General features: G+C 45.0%; 2 protein-coding genes across 2 annotated transcripts in view; one reads left to right on the forward strand and one right to left on the reverse strand.

The window, feature by feature from the left end:
- The first annotated feature begins 361 nt into the window (after window positions 1–361).
- Window positions 362–11,564, forward strand: ZDHHC23 (zinc finger DHHC-type palmitoyltransferase 23). Its single transcript, XM_052647373.1, has 5 exons — window positions 362–426; window positions 1,009–1,203; window positions 6,763–7,473; window positions 9,034–9,201; window positions 11,297–11,564. Exons 2-5 carry the CDS (start codon window positions 1,061–1,063, stop codon window positions 11,562–11,564), a joined length of 1,290 nt encoding a protein of 429 aa, XP_052503333.1. The 5' UTR covers window positions 362–426; window positions 1,009–1,060.
- A 7,836-nt stretch (window positions 11,565–19,400) lies between these two features.
- The window catches only part of CCDC191 (coiled-coil domain containing 191), a 95,072-nt gene continuing 93,201 nt past the window's right edge, over window positions 19,401–21,271 (reverse strand). The window contains exon 17 of the mRNA XM_052647418.1: window positions 19,401–19,545. Coding sequence (XP_052503378.1) covers window positions 19,401–19,545 — 145 coding nt within the window. The remainder of the gene's footprint in view (window positions 19,546–21,271) is intronic.

The raw sequence follows: 21,271 nt of genomic DNA on the forward strand, positions 1-21,271 counted from the left end.
ACCGCCTGGACCGGCTCCGGGAGCCCGAGCTCGGCTCCTCCGCGCCCTGGGGCGCCCGGGCCGCGGGCCGGGGAGGGGCTTCGCTAGGGCAGGGGGGGGCCTCCGCACGTGCGGGCGGGCGGGGATCCCCGGCGCCGGGGGCGGGGCACCCGGAAGCTCACGGACCTGCGGCGCTGAACCCCGCCGGCCCGGGGGCGGCGGGGACGCCGCGGGGAGGCGGGAGCACCGCCCGGGCGGCGGCCGGCTGTGGTCACAGGTGGGCGGCAGCGGAGAGCGGAGCCGGGGTCCCCGAGACTCCAGTCATCGCGGCCGTAACCCCGCGGATCAGAGATCCCGGAGCCGCGTCCGCGCCCCGGGAGAAGCCAACCCTGCTCCTCTCCGCCTCGGCCTCTTTGGCTGTAGCCGCACCTCGGCTCCGGAGCGCAGGTAACTTCCCTCCCAAGGTCATTCTTCGGGCTGGGCGGCGTGGCGTTCTCGGTCCGCCCACGTTCTTGCGATTGACGGGGGCGGCAGAGGCGCGCCCAGCTTGCTGAGGAGAAGCGGGGCTGGACGGCGACCCCGAGCGTCGCCCGAGCTCCTCTCCCGAGCCGGGTCGTCGGCCCCAGCGGGTAGACGCTTTGTTTCCGCCCGCAGCCCTGAGGGTGTTTCCATCCGCACCCAGGCTTCGGGCGGGGACGGCTCGGTTCTCCCCAGCCCGCACCCGCAGGTGAGCGCAGCCACCCGCGCCGCGGCTGTCCCGGGCCGCGTAGTCGGCTGTCGTCATGGGAACCGCTGGTGCCCAGACGGCGCCGGTCCTGGATGGGGTACCTGGTGTTGAAGGCAGCTCGGAAGCAGCGAGAGCCCGAGAGCTCTGCGTCTGGCCAAGGACAACCAGAAAATCCGGATGAAAAGGGGACCACCTCCCCCTCGTTCTCATTTTTTAATTCTCAGGCGTTGGTGGTTAATCAGAGATAGACGTGGATGTGTTTACGAGATGTGAGTTGTATTCGTTCCACTTTTCTTTCTGAGGGCTTCGTGTGCCTCGTAGTGACAGGTGGAAATCACGACCCAGAAGGGCACTATGAAGCCAGTGAAGAAAACCAAAGCGGAGGAACCTGAATTGGAGCCCCTGTGCTGTTGCGAGTACATAGATCGAAATGGGGAAAAGAACCACGTGGCTGCTTGTTTGTGTGATTGCCAAGATCTGGACGAAGGGTGTGATAGGTAAGCACTGTGTTTCTTGATACTGACCCCACTGGCCCTTTTGATAACTACCATGTATACTTGGAGCTTAGCCATGCAGAACACTAGAATTTGCTCTTCATTCTGTTTCTACTTATCTCCTATTGAAAGTTGTCTTCTGTGTCAAGTGTGAAGGCTTGATAAAGATGAATTATTACTCAGCAGTGCACAACTGTCTGTTCAGCCCAGTTTATTAGGAATTATTATTTCTCATTTAAAGGGAGAAGATGATGAAGAGAACAGGCAGATAATGGAATAGTAGACAAGTTAAATTGTATAAAAAAATAAAATGCAGGCCAGTACAATCTGTAAGTTTAAAATGAACACATTAGTACCAGGAAGTTCCTTCATTCTCGGTGGTCTCAGCATTCAGAGACTGACACCTTGGGGCTGGCTTGCACTTGACCACAAAGGGCCTTGAGGGTTGAAAAATCAGTCTCATCCTTCCTTCTGGGAAGGTGATCCAGCCAGAGGCATGATCCTACCCTGGATGGGTTGTTTTCAGCATGAGCAGCAGCCCTGTCCTGATTGATGCTGTTACATTTGGCTTTTATTTTCACCATTATCCCAAGTGATGAAAATTAGCTATCCAAAGAGCCACTTTCTAACATCACTGAAAAAATTTTGTACCAAAGAGTAGTAACCTGGTCTTTATCCATTTTCTAAGTAATTATATTTTTAAAAATTGTTAGCATATGGAAAGCATAGTGTGGGAAGGATAAGGATGGTGGAGACTTGCTTTTCCCATTGGTAATTACTTCTGTTTTAAAAAAAAAGTCATTGAAATGGTAAATTGCTGACTTACATCTTGGTGCGTTAATCTTGCCATTAGAAGCATTCCTGGAGACTACTGTAGTCTAGTATTCCATAACCCCTTTGTAATTCTTTCTTGACAGTGTGTATAATGTCTTATTATTGTTTAGTGCTAAGTTGTGTCCAGCTCTTTTGCAACCCCTTGGACTGTAGTCCCCCAGGCTCCTCTGTCTATGGGAGGCAAGAATAGGCAATAGGCAATATGTCTATTTCCCAGGCAAGAATACTGGAGTAGGTTGTCATTTCCTTCTCCAGGGGATCTTTCTGATCTAGGGGTCAAACCCACGTCTCCTGCATTGCAGGTGGATTCTTTAGCACTGAGCCACCTAAAAGGCCCTATATAATCTCTTACAGGTGCCTTTAAGTATAGATTCTTCAGACTTAGGTAAAATCCATCCTGAGAAGATGGAGCACTTTGGACTAATGAGTGGAGAAATGATGCCTTTTCCATAACCTGCATCACTCAAAACCACTGCTTTTCCATTAGCCTTCTAACTCTTCCTGCCTCCCATCCCTTGAGACCTGAGCTGCCCCTGAGTTCTCTTCTCTCCATACTCTTCTCTGGAGATGAGCTCCCAGCATTTCCATAAACCTGCTGCTCTGTATGCCTCGGTTTTAGAAAAGGCAGAGGAACCAGAGATTAAATTGCCAACATCCACTGGATCATGGAAAAAGCAAGAGAATTCCAGAAAAACATCTATTTCTGCTTTATTGACTATGCCAAAGCCTTTGATTGTGTGGATCACAATAAACTGTGGAAAATTCTGAAAGAGATGGGAATACCAGACCACCTAACCTGCCTCTTGAGAAATCTGTATGCAGGTCAGGAAACAACAGTTAGATCTGGACATGGAACAACAGACTGGTTCCAACTAGGAAAAGGAGTACATCAAGGCTGTATATTGTCACCCTGCTTATTTAACTTCTATGCAGAGTACATCATGAGAAATGCTGGACTGGAAGAAACACAAGCTGGAATCAAGATTGCTGGGAGAAATATCAATAACCTCAGATATGCAGATGACACCACCCTTATGGCAGAAAGTGAAGAGGAGCTAAAAAGCCTCTTGATGAAAGTGAAAGAGGAGAGCGAAAAAGCTGGCTTAAAGCTCAACATTCAGAAAACGAAGATCATGGCATCTGGTCCCATCACTTCATGGGAAATAGATGGGGAAACAGTAGAAACAGTGTCAGACTTTATTTTTGGGGGCTCTAAAATCACTGCAGATGGTGACTACAGCCATGACATTAAAAGACGCTTACTCCTTGGAAGAAAAGTTATGACCAACCTAGATGGCATATTCAAAAGCAGAGACATTACTTTGCCGACTAAGGTCCGTCTAGACAAGACTATGGTTTTTCCTGTGGTCATGTGTGGATGTGAGAGTTGGATTGTGAAGAAGGCTGAGTGCCGAAGAACTGATGCGTTTGAACTGTGGTGTTGGAGAAGACTCTTGAGAGTCCCTTGAACTGCAAGGAGATCCAACCAGTCCATTCTGAAGGAGATCAACCCTGGGATTTCTTTGGAAGGAATGATGCTAAAGCTGAAGCTCCAGTACTTTGGCCACCTCATGCGAAGAGTTGACTCATTGGCAAAGACTTTGATGCTGGGAGGGATTGGGGGCAGGAGGAGAAGGGGATGACCAAGGATGAGATGGCTGGATGGCATCATGGACTCGATGGACGTGAGTCTGAGTGAACTCCGGGAGATGGTGATGGACAGGGAGGCCTGGCGTGCTGCGATTCATGGGGTCGCAAAGAGTCGGACACGACTGAGTGACTGAACTGAACTGAACTGTATGCCTCCCATATAATTAGTTCCCATTCATTTCCAGGTCTAGCCCTATTCTTTAAAATTCTAAATTTCTAAAATTGATGTTATCCTTCCTTCAACTGTTCCTTTCCATAATAGCCTAAGTATGCAAAAAAGTCAACAATACCACCTGTCCACCAGCCTCTGTCATTTGAGTCATACTAGTGTGATCTCTTTTCTCAGCTATTCGTAAGACAACCATTTTGCCTTTTTGCATTTCTTTTTCTTGACCACTGCCTCTTGTCACGAACCTCCACACGTAGTTCTTCAGGTACTCTGTCTATCAGATCTAATCCCTTGAATCTATTTGTCACTTCCACTGTATAATTGTAAGGGATTTGATTTAGGTCATACCTGGATGGTCTAGTGGTTTTCCCTACTTTCTTCAGTTTAAGTTGAATTTTGTATAAGGAGATCTCTTCAAGAAAGTTAGAGATACCAAGGGAACATTTCATGCAAAGTTGGGACAATGAAGGACAGAAATGGTATGGACCTGACAGAAGCAGAAGATATTAAGAAGAGGTGGCAAGAATACACAGAAGAATTATATAAAAAAGGTCTTCATGACCCAGATAATCACAATGGTATAATCACTCACCTAGAGCCAGACATCCTGGAATGTGAACCCAAGTGGGCCTTAGGAAGCATTACCAGGAACAAAGCTAGTGGAGGTGATGGAATTCCAGTTGAACCATTTCAAATCCTAAAAGATGATTCTGTGAAAGTGCTGCACTCAATATGCCAGCAAATTTGGAAAACTCAGCAGTGGCCACAGGACTGGAAAAGGTCAGTTTTCATTCCAATCCCAAAGAAAGGTAGTGCCGAAGAATGCTCAAACTACCGCACAATTGCACTCATCTCACACGCTAGCAAAGTAATGCTCAAAATTCTTCAAGGCACGTTTCAACAGTACATGAACCGTGAACTTCCAGATGTTCAAGCTGGTTTTAGAAAAGGCAGAGGAACCAGAGATCAAATTGCCAACATCCATTGGATCATAGAAAAAGCAAGAGAGTTCCAGAAAAACATCTACTTCTGCTGTATTGACTATGCCTTTGACTGTGCGGATCATTACAGACTGGAAAATTCTTAAAGAGATGGGAATATCAGACCACCTGACCTGCCTCCTGAGAAATCTGTATGCAGGTCGAGAAGCAACAGTTAGAACTGGACATGGAACAACAGACTGGTTCCAAATTGGGAAAGGAGTATGTCAAGCCTGTATGTTGTCACTGTGTTTATTTAATTCATATGCAGAGTACATCATGTGAAATGCTGGGCTGGATGAAGCACAAGCTGGAATCAAGATTACTGGGAGAAATATCAATAACTTCAGATATGCAGATGACACCACCCTTATGGCAGAAAGTGAAGAAGAACTAAAGAGCCTCTTGATGAAAGTGAAAGAGGAGAGTGAAAAAGTTGGCTTGAAGCTCAACATTCAGAAAACTAAGATCATGGCATCCAGTCATGATCAATTCATGATTACTTCATGGCAAATATATGGGGAAACAATGGAAGCAATGAGAGACTTTATTTTGGAGGGCTTCAAAATCACTGCAGATGGTGACTGCAGCCATGAAATTAAAAGACGCTTGCTCCTAGGAAGAAAACCTATGACCAACCTAGACAGGATATTCAAAAGCAGAGACATTACTTTGCCGACAAAGGTCTGTCTAGTCAAAGCATTTTTTCTCCAATAGTCATATATGGATGTGAGAGCTGGACTATAAAGAAAGCTGAGTGCCAAACAACTGATGCTTTTGAACTGTGGTGTTGGAGAAGACTCTTGAGAGTCCCTTGGACTGCAAGGAGATCCAACCAGTCCATCCTAAAGGAGATCAGTCCTGGGTGTTTATTTATTGGAAGGACTGATGCTGAAGCTGAAACTTCAATACTTTGGCCACCTGATGTGAAGAACTGGAAGAGACCCTGATGCTGGGAAAGATAGAGAGCAGGAGGAGAAGGATGATGGAGGATGAGATGGTTGGATGGCAGTCACCGACTTGATGGACATGAGTCTGAGCAAGCTCTGGGAGTTGGTGATGGACAGGGAAGCCTGGTGTACTGCAGCCCATGGGGTCGCCAAGAGTCGGACACGACTGAGGGACTGAACTGAACTGAGTGTGATCTCTACTCTTCCTGATGCCATCCCCTGCCCTCCTGAACTGGTTTACTCCCCAGGGCCAGGGTGGGTTTTGTGCTGCACTCAGGTCTCTCCAGGAGAAGGCAATGGCACTCCAGTCCAATACTCTTGCCTGGAAAATCCCATGGGCCGAGGGGCCTGGTAGGCTGCAGTCCATGGGGTCGCAAAGAGTCGGACACGACTGAATGACTTAGCAGCGGCAGCAGCGGGTCTCTCCACGGAACGCCTCCTTGCCTTCCTCCCCATCCAGATGAATACTAGCCAGCATCAAGTCCCAGCACAGATTCCCTTTTCCCACAAAGACCCCTGTGATGACTCCACCCAGAAATGTGTCTTCTCTTCTGAGCATACCTTACAGTGTTTAGCCTGTATAGTTCATTGGGCGATTTTATTATTTTGTCACTTATCTAATAATATTTCTTGAATCCCCGTGTTGTCTTCACAATTAGATTGTGAATGGGTTTTTTGAGATTTTTATGTCTCGACACCTACCCAAGTCTGAACAGTACTTAGGTGGAATATGTGTGTATTCCCGTGTATTTGTTCTATGTAGAAATAGTTCTGTTAAATATCTAAACATTTTCTCATTTGAATTAAAAAATTATACATGAATCTGTAAGGCTCTTGTTTAATAGTACAGAAGTCAAATCCTTGGCCTTTGGCACCTTTTACCATTTACATTGCTGTCTGGCCTGCAGTGTGGGGTGGTTTTTAATTCATGTACCATGTAACATGTACCATGGGCCCTCTCTGTGCTCTTTCTGAATAGATGGATCACGTGTAAGTCCGTGCAGCCTGAGACCTGTGAAAAGATCATGGACACAATCTCAGACCGCCTCCGGATTCCTTGGCTTAGGGGAGCCAAGAAAGTTAACATTAGCATCCTTCCCCCACTGTTCCTGCTGCCTGTCTTTCTCCGCGTGGCTTCCTGGCATTTTCTGCTTGGGGCGGTGGTTTTGACCTCCCTCCCCGTGCTGGCTCTGTGGTACTACTACCTCACTCACAGGAGGAAAGAGCAGACTCTGTTTTTCCTGAGCCTCGGACTGTTCTCTCTGGGCTACATGTACTACGTGTTCCTGCAGGAAGTGGTCCCCAAGGGGCGTGTGGGGCCCACTCGGCTGGCTCTTCTTTCCTGTGGGTTATTGCTCATACTCTTCGCCTTGTACAGAGCCAAGAAGAATCCAGGCTACCTCAGAAACCCAGCACCCAGTGACAGGGCTCTAAGTGGCAGCCAGGTCGAATGCCTGAACAGAAAAGGGCCTGGGAAGCCCAAGGGGTTCCCCGGCGCAGATCTGTCGGGCGGTCTCAACAACCGCACACCCAAGGACGAGACTAAGGACTCCCCGAGGACATCGGCCGGAAGCCCGGCCAAAGGGAAGGAGGACTGGTGCGCCAAGTGCCAGCTGGTGCGGCCAGCCCGGGCGTGGCACTGCCGGATCTGCGGCATCTGTGTGAGGAGGATGGATCACCACTGTGTCTGGTATGTTGGAAAGATCTGGAGTCTCGAGGAGCCTACATAAGCTCTCATGAGACTCGCCGGATGTGCTTTCCCTTTGTTTCCATCCTCATCTCTCCCCTTCCCAGCTTTACACCTTGTAGATATTTGTGGGTTGTATATGATGTTGCCACTTAGTCATCAGTTTTTCGAGCTTCACAAATTTAGTTCTTTTCAGTCATTTCCTGAAGGTTTTTTTTTTTTTTGGGGCTTTCTCTTCTTAGCTGCCCCTCATTTTCTCCTTTCTAAGAGAGAGGTATCTACAGTTCAATGACATTTAAAAAAAGAATGTATTAGAAGTAGTATAGGTGTGTCTCCCTCACAGAGCTTAGGAACATGTTCCTGTACCTCTAGGTGACTTATTCTCTGACTGTGTATTCTTCCTTCATTTAGATGTACCAGTGATTTCTAGTCTACATTCTTGACTTAAGGCTCTGCCAGATAATTCCCTATTTGATTATTTGTGCAGAAGTGGGCTTTTTGGGGTCACTTCTCTGCTGCCCAGTGACAAATGAGGACACCTGAGGCCCGTAAGATGTGAAGTGTGACTTTTAAAGAAAATGTTGCAGCTTCACCAACTAAATCTTAAAAGGGGAGTGATTCATTCAGATATGAATGTTCTAAGTAGCTTGTTCACAACTTTCTCACTCTTGAGGCAGTCACAGTCAGTGAATTACTCTTTTTATGCCTAGCATTCTGATCATGTTCCGCTCTCCCCCTTAGAAGGGGATGTGGAAAAGGGTGCTGACCACCCAGACAGCACAGAAGCGGACTTAAGTTCAAGGCCTGTGAACAGGGACAGCTGTTTTTCTGGGGCTTTAGGAGTAAACAGATATTTTCATTTTTAGGTTTTCCTCTTCTCTGTCTTCATCATTTATTCTCATGCATGCCTGCGTATGTGCGTGCGGGGTGGTGGTGGTCCATTTGCAAGCGCTGGTTTGCAGAGGGCCTGACAGCCTCGCTTATGAGATCTCTCCCCACTGGATTATCCTGATGTGCCCATCAACGTGCCCTGCAAAAGGCCATGACATGGAACTCTGTAGGTGACAAGTAGTCTGCATACTATTGAGCTGTTCTCCAGCCCCACACTGTGTTTCTAACCTCCTGGGGTCTTTTATTAATATGTGTATTTAATAGGGATTTTTTTCCCACACTGTGTAATACTTCTGATTTAGCATTTTCAAGTTTTTATAACTCTGATGCCATCTTATCCTTATGCAGTGATGACAGTGTTAACTCTTAACACTGGGTGACAGACCTCACTTACTAATATCTAGAAAGATTTCTTAGCTATGTTTTACTTTTCACGTACTCTTGTCCTGAAACTAATGAGATGATTTCACTTCGCAAAGATTAGAGAATGTAAGAGTATATCTCTCAGCAGACAAAACTTTAATTCCCTAAAAGTGGAAAACAAGAGAACATATATATTTTTTAATAACTGAAAGGCATACTATCCCTGTATTAAATGCTTTCTTGTTTATTGAGTTACATAGAGAACTTTTAAAGATATGTTTGCTTTCTTCCCCCTTGTGCTGTTTTGAGGATAAATAGCTGTGTCGGAGAATCAAACCATCAAGCATTTATACTTGCCCTTTTGGTCTTCCTGCTCACCTCGGTATATGGGATAACGCTGACCTTGGACACCATCTGTACAGACAGAAGTGTCTTCACAGCTCTCTTCTATTGCCCTGGAGTTTATGCAAATTACAGGTGAGATCCCCATACAGGGGGCCCTGGAAGAGGGAGTGGATTTGCAGTCAGCATAAGGGGCTGTGATCTGTGGCTGGGTGAGGGGTTCTCACCCAAAACGCGGGACAGGTTCTAGGGATGCTGGGTAACCCCAGAATTGCTAGTACACAGCTGTGCAGTGAATATGTGCATTTTTCTCGGGTGATGTCAGAAGGAGCGCTGACCTTAAAAAGTGAGGAACTAGTGCTCTCCAGGTAAGACCAGGCTTACTCAGGGACTTCAAGAGACCACTGGCATGCCAAAGGCAGCGACAGGGAAACTGCAATAACTCTCAGTCTCTGGGGATGAGTATCAGGGGACGTTTCACTTCACTGCTGCTTTCTGGTGCTCTGAAGCCCAGTCTTAATTTATTGCTTCTGACCCTTTTCTGAAATGCTTACAATCTCTGTAACCTTTCTTTTCTGTTTAACCTCCATTGATTTTTTTTTTTTCTGTTCTACTTTTTTTTTTTTTTTAAATCACCACTCATGATCACTGTAGTATCTAGGTCAAAATTTCCTTCAGCGTTTTTAGGTTGGGGCCCATTTATATAGTGTGAGGATTGCCATGTTTTAACAGAAGCTGGAATTTCTTTAGCTTTGGCCTGGCGCCCCCACACCCCTCCTCATGCAAAACTCTGCTTTAGGACATGTATCACGAGCCACTGAGAATAGTAGTTACTAAAGAATTTCACAGCCTATGAAGACTCTCAACATAAAGAAGAAAGGACACTCTCAACCCGAGGAGGGCCCATCTATTCTAATGCCCATGAATGTCTAGGTCTGTAATAGCAAGGAGCAGAGCTGTCCATGGACTGGTACAGGCAAGCGTCTGAGCAGACCAAGCAGGATGTCTTGAAAACAAAGAGTGAGAAGAAAGCAAAGGACCTTGCTGCTGCTGCTGCTAAGTCGCTTCAGTCGTGTCCGACTCTGTGCGACCCCACAGGTGGCAGCCCGCCAGGCTCCCCCATCCCTGGGATTCTCCAGGCAAGAACACTGGAGTGGGTTGCCATTTCCTTCTCCAGTGCATGAAAGTGAAAAGTGAAAGTGATGTCGCTCAGTCGTGTCCGACTCTTAGTGACCCCATGGACTGCAGCCCACCAGGCTCCTCCGTCCATGGCATTTTCCAGGCAAGAGTACTGGAGTGGGGTGCCATTGCCTTCTCCAAAAGGACCTTGAGGGTCCTTTTATGTTGGTAATGAGTTTTGAGTATGTTAGTAATGAGTACTGAGTATGTTATGCACGCGTTTTCTAGACCTTCTGTGGGCCTCATGAATGAAATGAGGAACATAGTCCAGCTACTCTGTTCTCAGTGCTGTGGACCAACGATTCATGTCTCCTCCCTGGGTCTTAGTTGTCCTCATCTTCGTAGTGCTTTAGTCATCCCCGAGGTCCCTTTCAGCTTAACAGTGAAGATTCTGAACCAGTTTCCAGCTAACTCATTTTAAAATGTTGACCGAAAACAATTAGCAGACATCAGATGAGCTAGAAGGGGCTTTCTTGCCCCATGGGGTTTTGTTTGGTTTGAGGCAGTGGGGTTTGAAACGTGGTTGTGCTCCTGATGCTCCTGCAGAGCTGACCAGGAAAGGGCTGCCTATGCGGGGAGCTTTCCTCTCACTTGTGCTCAGCAACCTAAGAGGACGGAGATGAATAACCTTAGCATTGCTCCTGGGTTCCCAGCCACAGTTCCTTGAGGGACATTTTCGGCAATCTCACAGTGCCTTTATTTTCTTCTGCACTGAAAACAATTTAGGAATTATTCATTCAGCAAACAGATTTTGAATGGTGTTGTGTCAGGTATTGTGTTGGTTGTATGGGGGCTGCAAAACAAACAAAATGGTCCTTGCTGTTCCCGTTTCACACCCTAGGAAAGGGGGCACCAGTAATGATAAAACAGGACATCTTAATAGTCATAAATGAAGCAGGTTATTGGCATTCCGAGGATGGGAAAGATGGGGTAATCAGGGAAGGTGCCAGAGTCCTTAGGAGTAAGTACTGTGTGTGTAAAATGTTACCACGGGGACGGCTTTCTCAACGTGAAGCGTCGGCTGCCCTGACCTGCCTTTTCCTGTTCCCAGCTCAGCTCTGTGCTTCACCTGCGTGTGGTACTCTGTGATCATCACGGGGAGCATGGCCTACATCTTCCTAATCCAGCTGATAAACATCAGCTACAACGTGACCGAGAGGGAGGTGCAGCAGGCCCTGCGACAGAAGACGGGGCGCCGGCTGCTCTGCGGGCTCATTGTGGACACAGGCCAGTACAATCGGGGCTTCCTGCGGAACTGGCACCAGTTCTCCACCCTGGGCATGCACCCCTTCCACCACCCTGCCGAGGACATTGTCTGAAGTGCCTTCTGTACGGTTCCGGGGTGGGGGGGTGGCTCCTCCCTCTGCTCCCTTGCGTCGGACACTTCGGTACACGCAGGATGCTCATGTTTATCCCTTGTTTCCTAAAGGCATTATAGGGCCATGCTCAGGTTTAGGCGCTGGACTGGGAAGAAATGAAGCGTCATTTCTGATTTCATAACTTAAAAGAGATTTTTATATCTAAGAGGTAAAAGTAGAGCCATTCCTTCCCAGTCACCTTACTAAATAAGTCACCATAAGTTGCGGATTGCTAATGCACAAATGGATAGAAGCAGTTCCCACCCATTACTATGGGAGAAAGAGCCTTGGATCAGGAGAGTTTCTAGTCCCTCTTTCAATTCTGTATAGCCATGCGACCCTCAGTCAAGTCCCTTCGCTGAGTCTCAGGTTCACCTGTCAAGTGGGTACTGATGCCTGCCCTGGCTACCTCACAGAGCGGTTGTTGAGGGGCAGGGGTCCCGTGAAGGATGAGGTTTGTAGAAAACATGGAAAAGCAACTAAAGCAGCAAGGAGGTATGAAGTATTATTAGGAGAATCCTAAGACTGGAAAAAATATTTGTAGGTCGGAATATTGAAGCTAGTATTATTGGAGTAATCCATTTTCAGCATTTCAGAGTGAAAAACAGATCCTCAAATAACATGTTGTACAGTTAGGGGAATTTCTCTTTCTGAAGTATTAGATGTTAACTACTCAAACAGATGAGCAGATGGATTTATGCTGTCATCTGATATTGAAAGGATAGTTGATGATTTTAAGCATAATTATTACTAGTATAATGTACCGTGGCCATGAGTTTAGGTGGTGAGTTCTTATATTTACCTTACTTCTTGTATATTTATTCTGCTTGGATTTACTCCCAGTAACTCCAGGAGGCATCAATGTTTTCTTCTTCCCATGTTTTGCCTGGTCAGGTGCTTGCACACTTGTGACAATAACTGGACAAGAACAGACACTCCTATGGGAAACAGTTCACTCTTTCTGGGTAGGGTGGCTGGTTATATCAAGGGCTTGATGTTTTTGTTCACATAAGTAATACGGATACTGTCAGTAACAGCACTAAGTTGCAAAAACCAGTCTTTTGGCGTTCACATTGTTCTGGCATGAGCTCTTAAGTGGCTGATTGATGTCTTCCCACTTAACTTGCACCTTCTTCTCATTCACCTTGCCCAAGATAGAAGTGTCTCCCTGGGAGAGAAGAAACAGGGTATATGTGGTTTCCACTAAGTAATAGACTACTGTTCTTCCCTAGTTCTTCCTAAATTGTTTCTTTAATCATATCTCAAAATGGAAAATGTATAAAGGATTAACCATTTGGCATGGGCCCATTCTGCCATAGAATTAAGACAAGGCAATTGATTTCACATGGGGAAAATACCCTCTTGAAATACTTGGTTTTGTACCTGTACTTCTTTGTAGAACCTCAAAGAATTCATGAGTCCTTAAATTTGCCTTGGCTTACAGCTTAACATAGGAAAAATATTGCCAGCTTTTTCAGTCTTTCTGTGTGTGCTGCTGTAGCAAGAGGTTTATAAAGGTCGAGAAGAAACATTGCTACTTGTGCATCTCTGCCCTCTGCAGCTGGCACCACCCCTAGTCCTGCCATTAATCAAGGCTCTCCTCAAGACACAGACCACATTTTTATACAAGCTTGTCATTGCTCTCCCCAGAGATGGACTGTTTAATGAATGATAGACTCCATATTACATTGATGATGAGCCAAAGAGCAAGTCTGGGGATGTTAGCAGTCTGTGGTTTGTATGGTAATGCCCTATCCCTGGCCCAGAATCAGGCATTCATTTGGAATTCATTGGCGCTGATATAACTAATTCCTTTATGTATGGGTTGGAGATAAGAGAGAGTAATAATGTCAAGGATAGCACGTGTGGCCAGATATCTCTGATTGTAGTCTCTTGAATGCCAGATTCATAGCTAACTCAGATTGTTTAGCAATTGATAATAATAAAATTTACAGAAATGTTAGGATAGTGCATAATCTTGGCCTCTGGCCAAATCTTTAGCAACAGTGAAAATACAATGTGCTGAAGATGTGTATCTGCTCAGACGCTCAGTTGTGTCCCTTCTGTGACCCCATGACTGTAGCCCCCTGGGCTCCTCTGTCCATGGGATTCTCCTGGCAAGAATACTGGAGTGGGATGCCATTTCCTCCACCAGGGGATATTCCCGACCCAGGGATCACACCTGCGTCTCTTACAGCTCCTGCGTCGGCAAGCAGATTCTTTACCACTGGCGCCACCTGGGAAGCCCCCAGCTGAAGATGAGTACTCAAAAGACCAACCTCGTTTGGGAGAATGAGGAATGATCACCATCTTTATAACAACACACCCCCAATAGGGTTACCTGGATGGGCAATTCACTGTTTCCCCTCACTCAGATAAGGACTTTCTTTGCATGTTATTCTGGCTGATTGGAATTAAGGTGCTTGTTTGAAGTTCTTTGAGAACTTCATGATTGGCACTTTACAGAAGCAAGCACAAACCTTTGCAAAGCTCACTGGTTTTGTGGAGGTAAAAGCCTATTGAAGTATTTGCACCCAAAGGAGCAGCAGCCAAGGGACTATCTATGAGCAGTTTCTGTGACTCTGGGACATCCTTCAGCTGTACTCCTGGACTTTCAAGCCTTTTTACCATCTGGAACCACATGAGGGATTTTGTTCTTTTAAAGGACAAGGCCTCTGTGAGTGAATGAGCCCCAGAGAAAGGTGGTGGTAACCATGGGGAATTGCCCAGCAAACCTGAAGCCCACAGTTTCTTGGCTGTAAGAGCAGGCTTGCCCCAATATAGTGCAGACAAAGTGGTTCTCCCCCTGTCACCCCACGTCCTCAGCCTCTGTTATTAAACATGCTGGATATGGAGTTTACTAAATGATCGACTGTGATCCGACCACTTACATTATGGTCATGCCACTGTGTCGTCTTCCTGGGGAAGAGAAAGGGGTCCACTTGGAAGATCAGAGGGAGAAACCATTAATGATCAGGACTGCATAAAGGGAGAGGATCCTTCAATACTTAAAAACGTTTCTTATGCTACCCAGAGTACTTTGTGGTTACTGCTGGTCACACCTGAAGCGAGCTGACCATCTGTTGACACTGCCTTTTTGGTAGGTTTCTCTGATGCTGCTTAAGTCAAGCCTTAAGTGTGTTTTGGGCATGCTGGGCTGCCCTTCTCATGTCAGCCACCCGTGTGTGTTTAGGATCCGGTAAATCTTTGCTTTCCAAGTAGTGCTGGTTTCCTTTGGTGAATGAAGTACTTGTCTTCCACTGTACCATCTGCCTAGCAGAAAGACTGCTACGGACTTTCTCTTATGCAATAGTCCTTGGTACTTGTAAAATTTTTAGCAAGAAAAAATTTTCTATACTAGAATCTTCCACTGCCAGAAGACACAATGCTGGTAAGGTTCTCTGTAAAGTGACCATCTGCTTAATAGGCTATTTCCTTTGGGTAGGATGTTAGCTTTTTTATTATAAAACTCAACTTATATAAGCAAAAATATGACATCTTGAAGCACAGTTTTAACCAGGATGTTTAAAAATTAATGTTTTGTGAGGTTTAAGGTCTCTTTAAATTAGGTAAGTAGGTTTATATGACAACTTCATTTTAGCCATATTTTGGTATCCTGTATTTTAAAAAGCATTTCCTCAAATAAGAAATGGATAATGGAGACTTTTGCTTGAGGCACCTGTTTGGAAAATGGTTTTCTCATCAGCAGCTTGACAGGTGTGCCATTTTGTATTAAACATCACAAAGGTGATGCAGGTGGTGAATGAGAACTAAGCTTCACTTAATGCTGAAGAAAATTCAGTATGTTCTTGTGGATGTTTGTTGTGACTAATACAAACTTTCTGCAAAATCAGCTACATTTAATCCTGTTTCTAATGGATAGTTATTCCCACTTCAGTTGGCACAAACCTTTTCACTGTAGTATCAGCAGCAGGTCAAAACCTGGTTGAACAGAGACCTTTAGGGGTTGTGACTATTTCCGTCGGGCCTGTGACTTGTCACAACTCTAACCTTCCTGATAGCATCTTTTACTTCTAGAAAAATAATACTTTTAAGAGCAAAGGTTTAAAACCACAGCTAGTCTATTCTAGTTATGGATGCAACTAAAATCCGCTGTTTCTTCAGATGGTGCCACTGACAAGATGCTGTGTTATAGAACTCACAAATTCATCCTGTTGTGATCTTATAGTCTGCGTGATTTTGACGGTTTGAGTTGTTAGGGCTTCTGAGCCTTTTCATTTGATTGCATTTCTGGGTCTGATGTTAGACTAGAGGAAGCCCAGGAAAATTTATTTAATATTATATTTCATATTTAATGTAACTAACTCAGCAACGTTAGAGGGGATTTCTGAAGCCAAATCTGGAGGCTGTGGGCTAAACGTTTTGCACTGTTTTTATACTTGTATTCATATCCTCTTATCACCTCAGACTCAGACACAAGGCCTTTTAAATGGAGATTTAAAAAATTACTGCCATTCATGTAAAATAATGTACCGTGACCAAGTTGTTTAAATGGAAAATAAAGTGCTTTCTTTAAGGAAAATAGTTGATGCTTCTTGGTTTGTCTCCTGAACTCTCTTGAGCTTTAAGAAAAGCCTGCATCAGAGCCGGGCTGCCTCTCTGGCAACCTGTCCTCCCCATGCTGTGGACGGAAACTACCCCCAGCCCTCAACTGTTCTTTTCCTTGGGGTTAGTTTTCCAGTTGTGTAGGCTGGGGATACTGCTTATTTGGGCATTTTACTAGCAACAATGTTTTATTTGTTTTTGGCTGGGCAGCATGTGCAAATTTAGTCCCCCAGGGATCAAACCTGCCTCCCCATCCCCCCTCCACTGGAGCTTGGAGTCTTAATCACTGGACCGCCAAGGAAGTCCAGCAATAACATTTTAAATCGTATCTTTTTTTAATTGGAGGCTAATTACTTTACTTTGGCCACCTTTTGGCCTTTGGCCACCTGATGCGGAGAGCTGACTCATTTGAAAAGACCCTGATGCTGGGAAAGATTGAGGGCTGGAGGAGAAGGGGACAACAAAGGATGAGATGGTTGGATGGCACCACTGACATAGACTCCGGGAGTTGGTGATGGACAGGGAGGCCTGGCGTGCTGTGGTTCACGGGGTCGCAAAGAGTCGGACACGACTGAGTGACTGAACTGAACTGAATTACTTTACAATATTGTAGTGGTTTTTGCCATACACTGACATGAATCAGCCATGGGGGTACATGTGTCCCCCATCCTGAACCGCCCTCCCACCTACCTCCCCATCCCATCCGGTAGGGTCGTCCCAGTGCACCAGCCCTGAGCGCCCTGTCTCATGCATGGAACGTGGACTGGCGATCTACTTCACATATGGTAATATACATGTTTCAATGCTATTCTCTCAAATCATCCCACTCTTGCCTTCTCCCACAGAATCCGAAAGTCTGTCCTTTATAGCTGTGTCTCTTTTGCTGTCTCACATACAGGGTCATTGTTACTATCTTTCTAAATTCCATATATATGCATTAGTATACTGTATTGGTGTTTTTCTTTCTGACTTACTTCACTCTGCATGATAGGCTGCAGTTTCATCCACCCTATTAGAATGATTCAAATGCATTCTTTTTAATGGCTGAGTAATACTCCATTGTGTATATGTACCACAGCTTTCTTATCCACCTGTCTGCCGATGGACATCTAGGTTGCTTCCGTGTCCTGGCTATTGTACACAGTGCTGTGATGAACATTGGGCTACACGTGTCTCTTTTAATTCTGGTTTCCTCAGTGTGTACGCCCAGCAGTGGGGTTGCTGAGCCGTATGGCAGTTCTATTTCCAGTTTTTTAAGGAATCTTCACAGTTTCCCACCAACAGTGTAAGAGGGTTCCCTTTTCTCCGCACCCTCTCCAGCATTTAAATTGTATCTTTAGGATACAGCAGGCAAGAAATTGTTAGGTCATTTACTAAGTTTCTTGCTAAGTAGGTCATTTTCTAAGTTATTTTCCTGTGTCTCTTCAGAAGGTTTCTGTAGGTAGGTAAAAAGTCCTTGCTGAAACAATCAGAATGTGGACTGCTGAAGACTCAATTTTTACTGATGCTGGAGGTGAAATCAAAGTAAAAATAAAGCTTAAGAGAGAAAACTTAAGCTTTCTGCAATTTATTTAGACCCCTGGCACATTTATTTGAGGGATCCACCCTTCCTTATCTACTGACTTGGCATTAAAACAAAATTGGTATTTTATTTCTGACTGCTAATATCAGCCAATGTGCTAAAGATAAGTGAAAACAGATTGTGATTTAGACAGGAAGAGGTTAACTATGAGTTGCTTTTAGTCCCATTCCTTTAGCGGCCATTAGTCTTAGAATTTTTAGATGATGATTACAATCATATTAAAGGAAAAGATAAGTGAGAATAGGGAGACTGGAAGAAATAAAGCTCAATATAGTGTTGTTTTTTTTTTTTGTATCTGAGTAAATCATAAGACATCTTCCATAGAAGAAGGATATGTCATTTTGTAGGTGGTGTAGCTAGATATCCCTTCTAGGAAGTAAGAGACAATAACATGATTTATTGAACAACACACAGAATTTTATTGCCAACTCAAATTTTAAGCTTACCAAATAGTTGTAGTTACCTCAGGGCTGCAAGAGACTGTCTCACTTTACTGTGTGCATTTATTGCCTGAATTTGTTGTTATATGCATGTACTTTGTAATGAAAACTTTTTTTTCTAGCAGGTAACTCTTTCAGACAGTTCACAGGAGTGTTGTGTCAGTCTTTACATTCTTTAGCACCTTAAAGATTAAAACATTCTTTGAATTCAAGATAAGTACCCTGATGCTGGGAAAGACTAAAGACAGAAGGAGAAGAGGGCGACAGAGGATGAGATGGTTGGATGGCATCACTGATTCAATGGACATGAACTTGGGCAAACTTTGGGAGATGGTGAGGGACAGGGAAGCCTGGGGTGTTGCAGTCCAGGGGGTTGCAAAGAGTTGGACACTACTTGGCAACTGAACAACAAGCTTGATACATAGATCAAGCTGAGCTGAGGATTAGAAGACAGATCGAATGTGTTATTTCAAGTTTGCAGCTGGAAGCATGAGCCTACATTTTAACAGACTGCTGGATGGCCTTTGATAGTCTTTGCTTTTGGACTTCTCTTCACATTATAAAAGTGCACTGAGGAGAAGTATCTTTGGTGCCCCGGTTTCTCTGAAATCAGGAGATGCTGCTATCCTTTGCAGTGGCTTCCCGGAGTGCCTTTTGATCCACAGTTTTCCATCAGGTGGGCAAAATGGACAGGGTCTGGCAGAATGCCTGTTGCTGTCGCTGAGGGACTAGACGACTGGCCCTCCTTTTCTAAGTACCCACTATTTTTAATTTCTATTGAGTTACAGTTACATTGGTCAACAATTCACAGTAAGCTATAAGGACACATTTCCCTGCACAGTCTTAGGGAAACAAACATCATAAAGTTTATGATACTAAAAATATATAGGGTACATCTGAACAGCAGAGCCCAAGACTGTTCCTTTGGATGGGCCTGCTGTGATAAATGCTTTAGTGGACTGATTAGCAATCCAAGATAAATCAAAGAAGGAAGTATACATTCACAAAATAATTCCTTTGATCCCAAAAGTATGGGACAGAACATAAGCCAGATGTTTGCACGTATACGTGGGTGGGTGGAGGTAACCCACACACAGACTGACGAAACTCCCATTGTAAGCACTGCACTGCGCCTGCGCGGGTTGTGGCCCCCTGTCCACCACAGGCTCCTTACCCAAGGGCTGAGCATCTGAGTGCTGTATGGCCGAGTCACAGCAGTGTGAACATCTGGAAATCTGGAAGAATTTCAGCTACCTTCCTACGGAGCTGCTCTCGCCTCTCTTCTTTTTGTCTTTCCTCTTTTGTATATTTCGCAAACCTCTTCCATGTCTGAAACGTGATCCAGAGAATCCTCCTTTCAGAATAAAAAGAGAAAAAATGATATACTGAGGAAAAGTTAACTTTCCATCAAACTGCGCTGAAAATTTTTAACAGTCACCTTTATTGTGAATAAAATGTTATAGGAAAGGTACGGAAGTCACAGTTGGGATTCAGACAGTATGAGCACGGTGAAGAAAATGAAGCAACAGAAGTGGGTGGAAGTGACTGGCAGGTTATTCTCTTCTGTCAGGTGGTCAGGGGAAGCCTCTGTGAGCAGATGACATCTGAGCCGAGCACCCGGTGGCCTCCTGAGTGCACTGGCCAGGGGACACACTCCTCAGGGGGTCTGGCCCCAGCCTGCACCTTATGGGTGAGGTGAGTCTACAGGAGCGAGGGCTTGAGCAGCCAAAGCGCTTATGGTGGAGATGCTGGGAACCTGCGTGCAACCTGTGCAGCACACGCCAGTTACGAGCATTGAGGTCCTGGTACTTGGACATACATGGTTTAAAAAGCCCACTGAGATTTAAAAAACCTCACCTCCAATGGTCCTGAATTTTAGTTGAGGAAAAAACACCCTTGGGTCAGGATCTGAAAACATGGTCCAGAGGTCTCTGCTCACGTGTTGAAGCGGGGGTGTCTGTTGTCATAGGGAGGCAGGCGATGGCCTGTTAGGACAGCATGACTACGGGATTCCTTAGTGCCCACTCCAGCTCTGCCCCAGGGATGGAAAGGTAGCCCAGTGTCTGCCCAAATAGGGTTTAACCTGGCAAACAGGTCACCTCAGTGCTGCAGGGGGGCTACAGTGGTGGAGATCCTGCAGGGTCCTTGCTGCCTGGTCTGGTGGTGAGGAGCATCAGGTTTTGAAAGAGATTATGTCTGAACTTTTAAACATTTGATATATGACTGTTTCATTTGTATTTTTAGTGACATTTATTGTAATATTACATACTGAATATAAAGTGGTATTTGTTAACTGAATGCTAATTGTTCATAATCTCCAAAACCTTTTTTTCCTGTTATTTTTCTTTATTTTAATAGATTCCTACAAGATACTGGGTGTGATTGCTGTGCTATACAGTAAATACTGTTGCCTATTTTATGTACAGTAGTTTGTGTCTGTTAATCTCATACTCCTAACTTGTCCCTTCTCCCTTCTTTTTCTCCTTGGGAAACCATAAGTTTGTTTTCTATGTATGTAGGTCTGTTTCTGTTTTGTGTATACTTTCATTTGTATTACTTGAGATGCCACATGAAAGCGGTATCATATAGTATTTGTTTTTCTCTGATTTAACTCACTTAGTATGACACTCTCTAGATCCATCCATGTTGCTGCAAGTGTCACTATGTCACTCTTTTTCAGTGACTAGTTAGTATCCATTGTGTGAATGAAATATTACTCGGCCATCTTCTTAAGCCAGTTATCTGTTGATGGGCACTTGATTTGCTTTTTTCTGTGTCTTGGCTATTGTAAATTGCTACTGTGAACTTTGGAGTGCATGTATCTTTTTGAATTAGAGTTTTCATTTTTCCTTGATATATACGCAGGTGTGGGGTTGTAGGATCATATAGTAGCTTTAGTTTTGAGAGGGTAACAGGTAGGAAGGCTAGGGGTCCCCAAGTAGAGGAAATAAACTGCACGTGGCAGACTTTTTTCTTTCTCTATTCAGAATTAAAAGGATTCTTTTCAATTCTGTGTTGTCATGGCAACACCTGGTTCTCCCTTAACTTTTCTCAAACCTTGAGTTAATCAATGTTTTTCT

This window comes from Budorcas taxicolor, chromosome 1, assembly GCF_023091745.1.
Source record: "Budorcas taxicolor isolate Tak-1 chromosome 1, Takin1.1, whole genome shotgun sequence".
Lineage (NCBI taxonomy): Eukaryota > Metazoa > Chordata > Mammalia > Artiodactyla > Bovidae > Budorcas > Budorcas taxicolor.

Coding starts and splice junctions, on each gene's coding strand:
- ZDHHC23 (XM_052647373.1), top strand. CDS start 1,061: ATGAAGCCAGTGAAGAAAACCAAAGCGGAGGAACCTGAATTGGAGCCC. Junction 7,474..9,033: donor ATGGATCACCACTGTGTCTG/GTATGTTGGAAA, acceptor TGCTGTTTTGAG/GATAAATAGCTGTGTCGGAG. Junction 9,202..11,296: donor GGAGTTTATGCAAATTACAG/GTGAGATCCCCA, acceptor TCCTGTTCCCAG/CTCAGCTCTGTGCTTCACCT.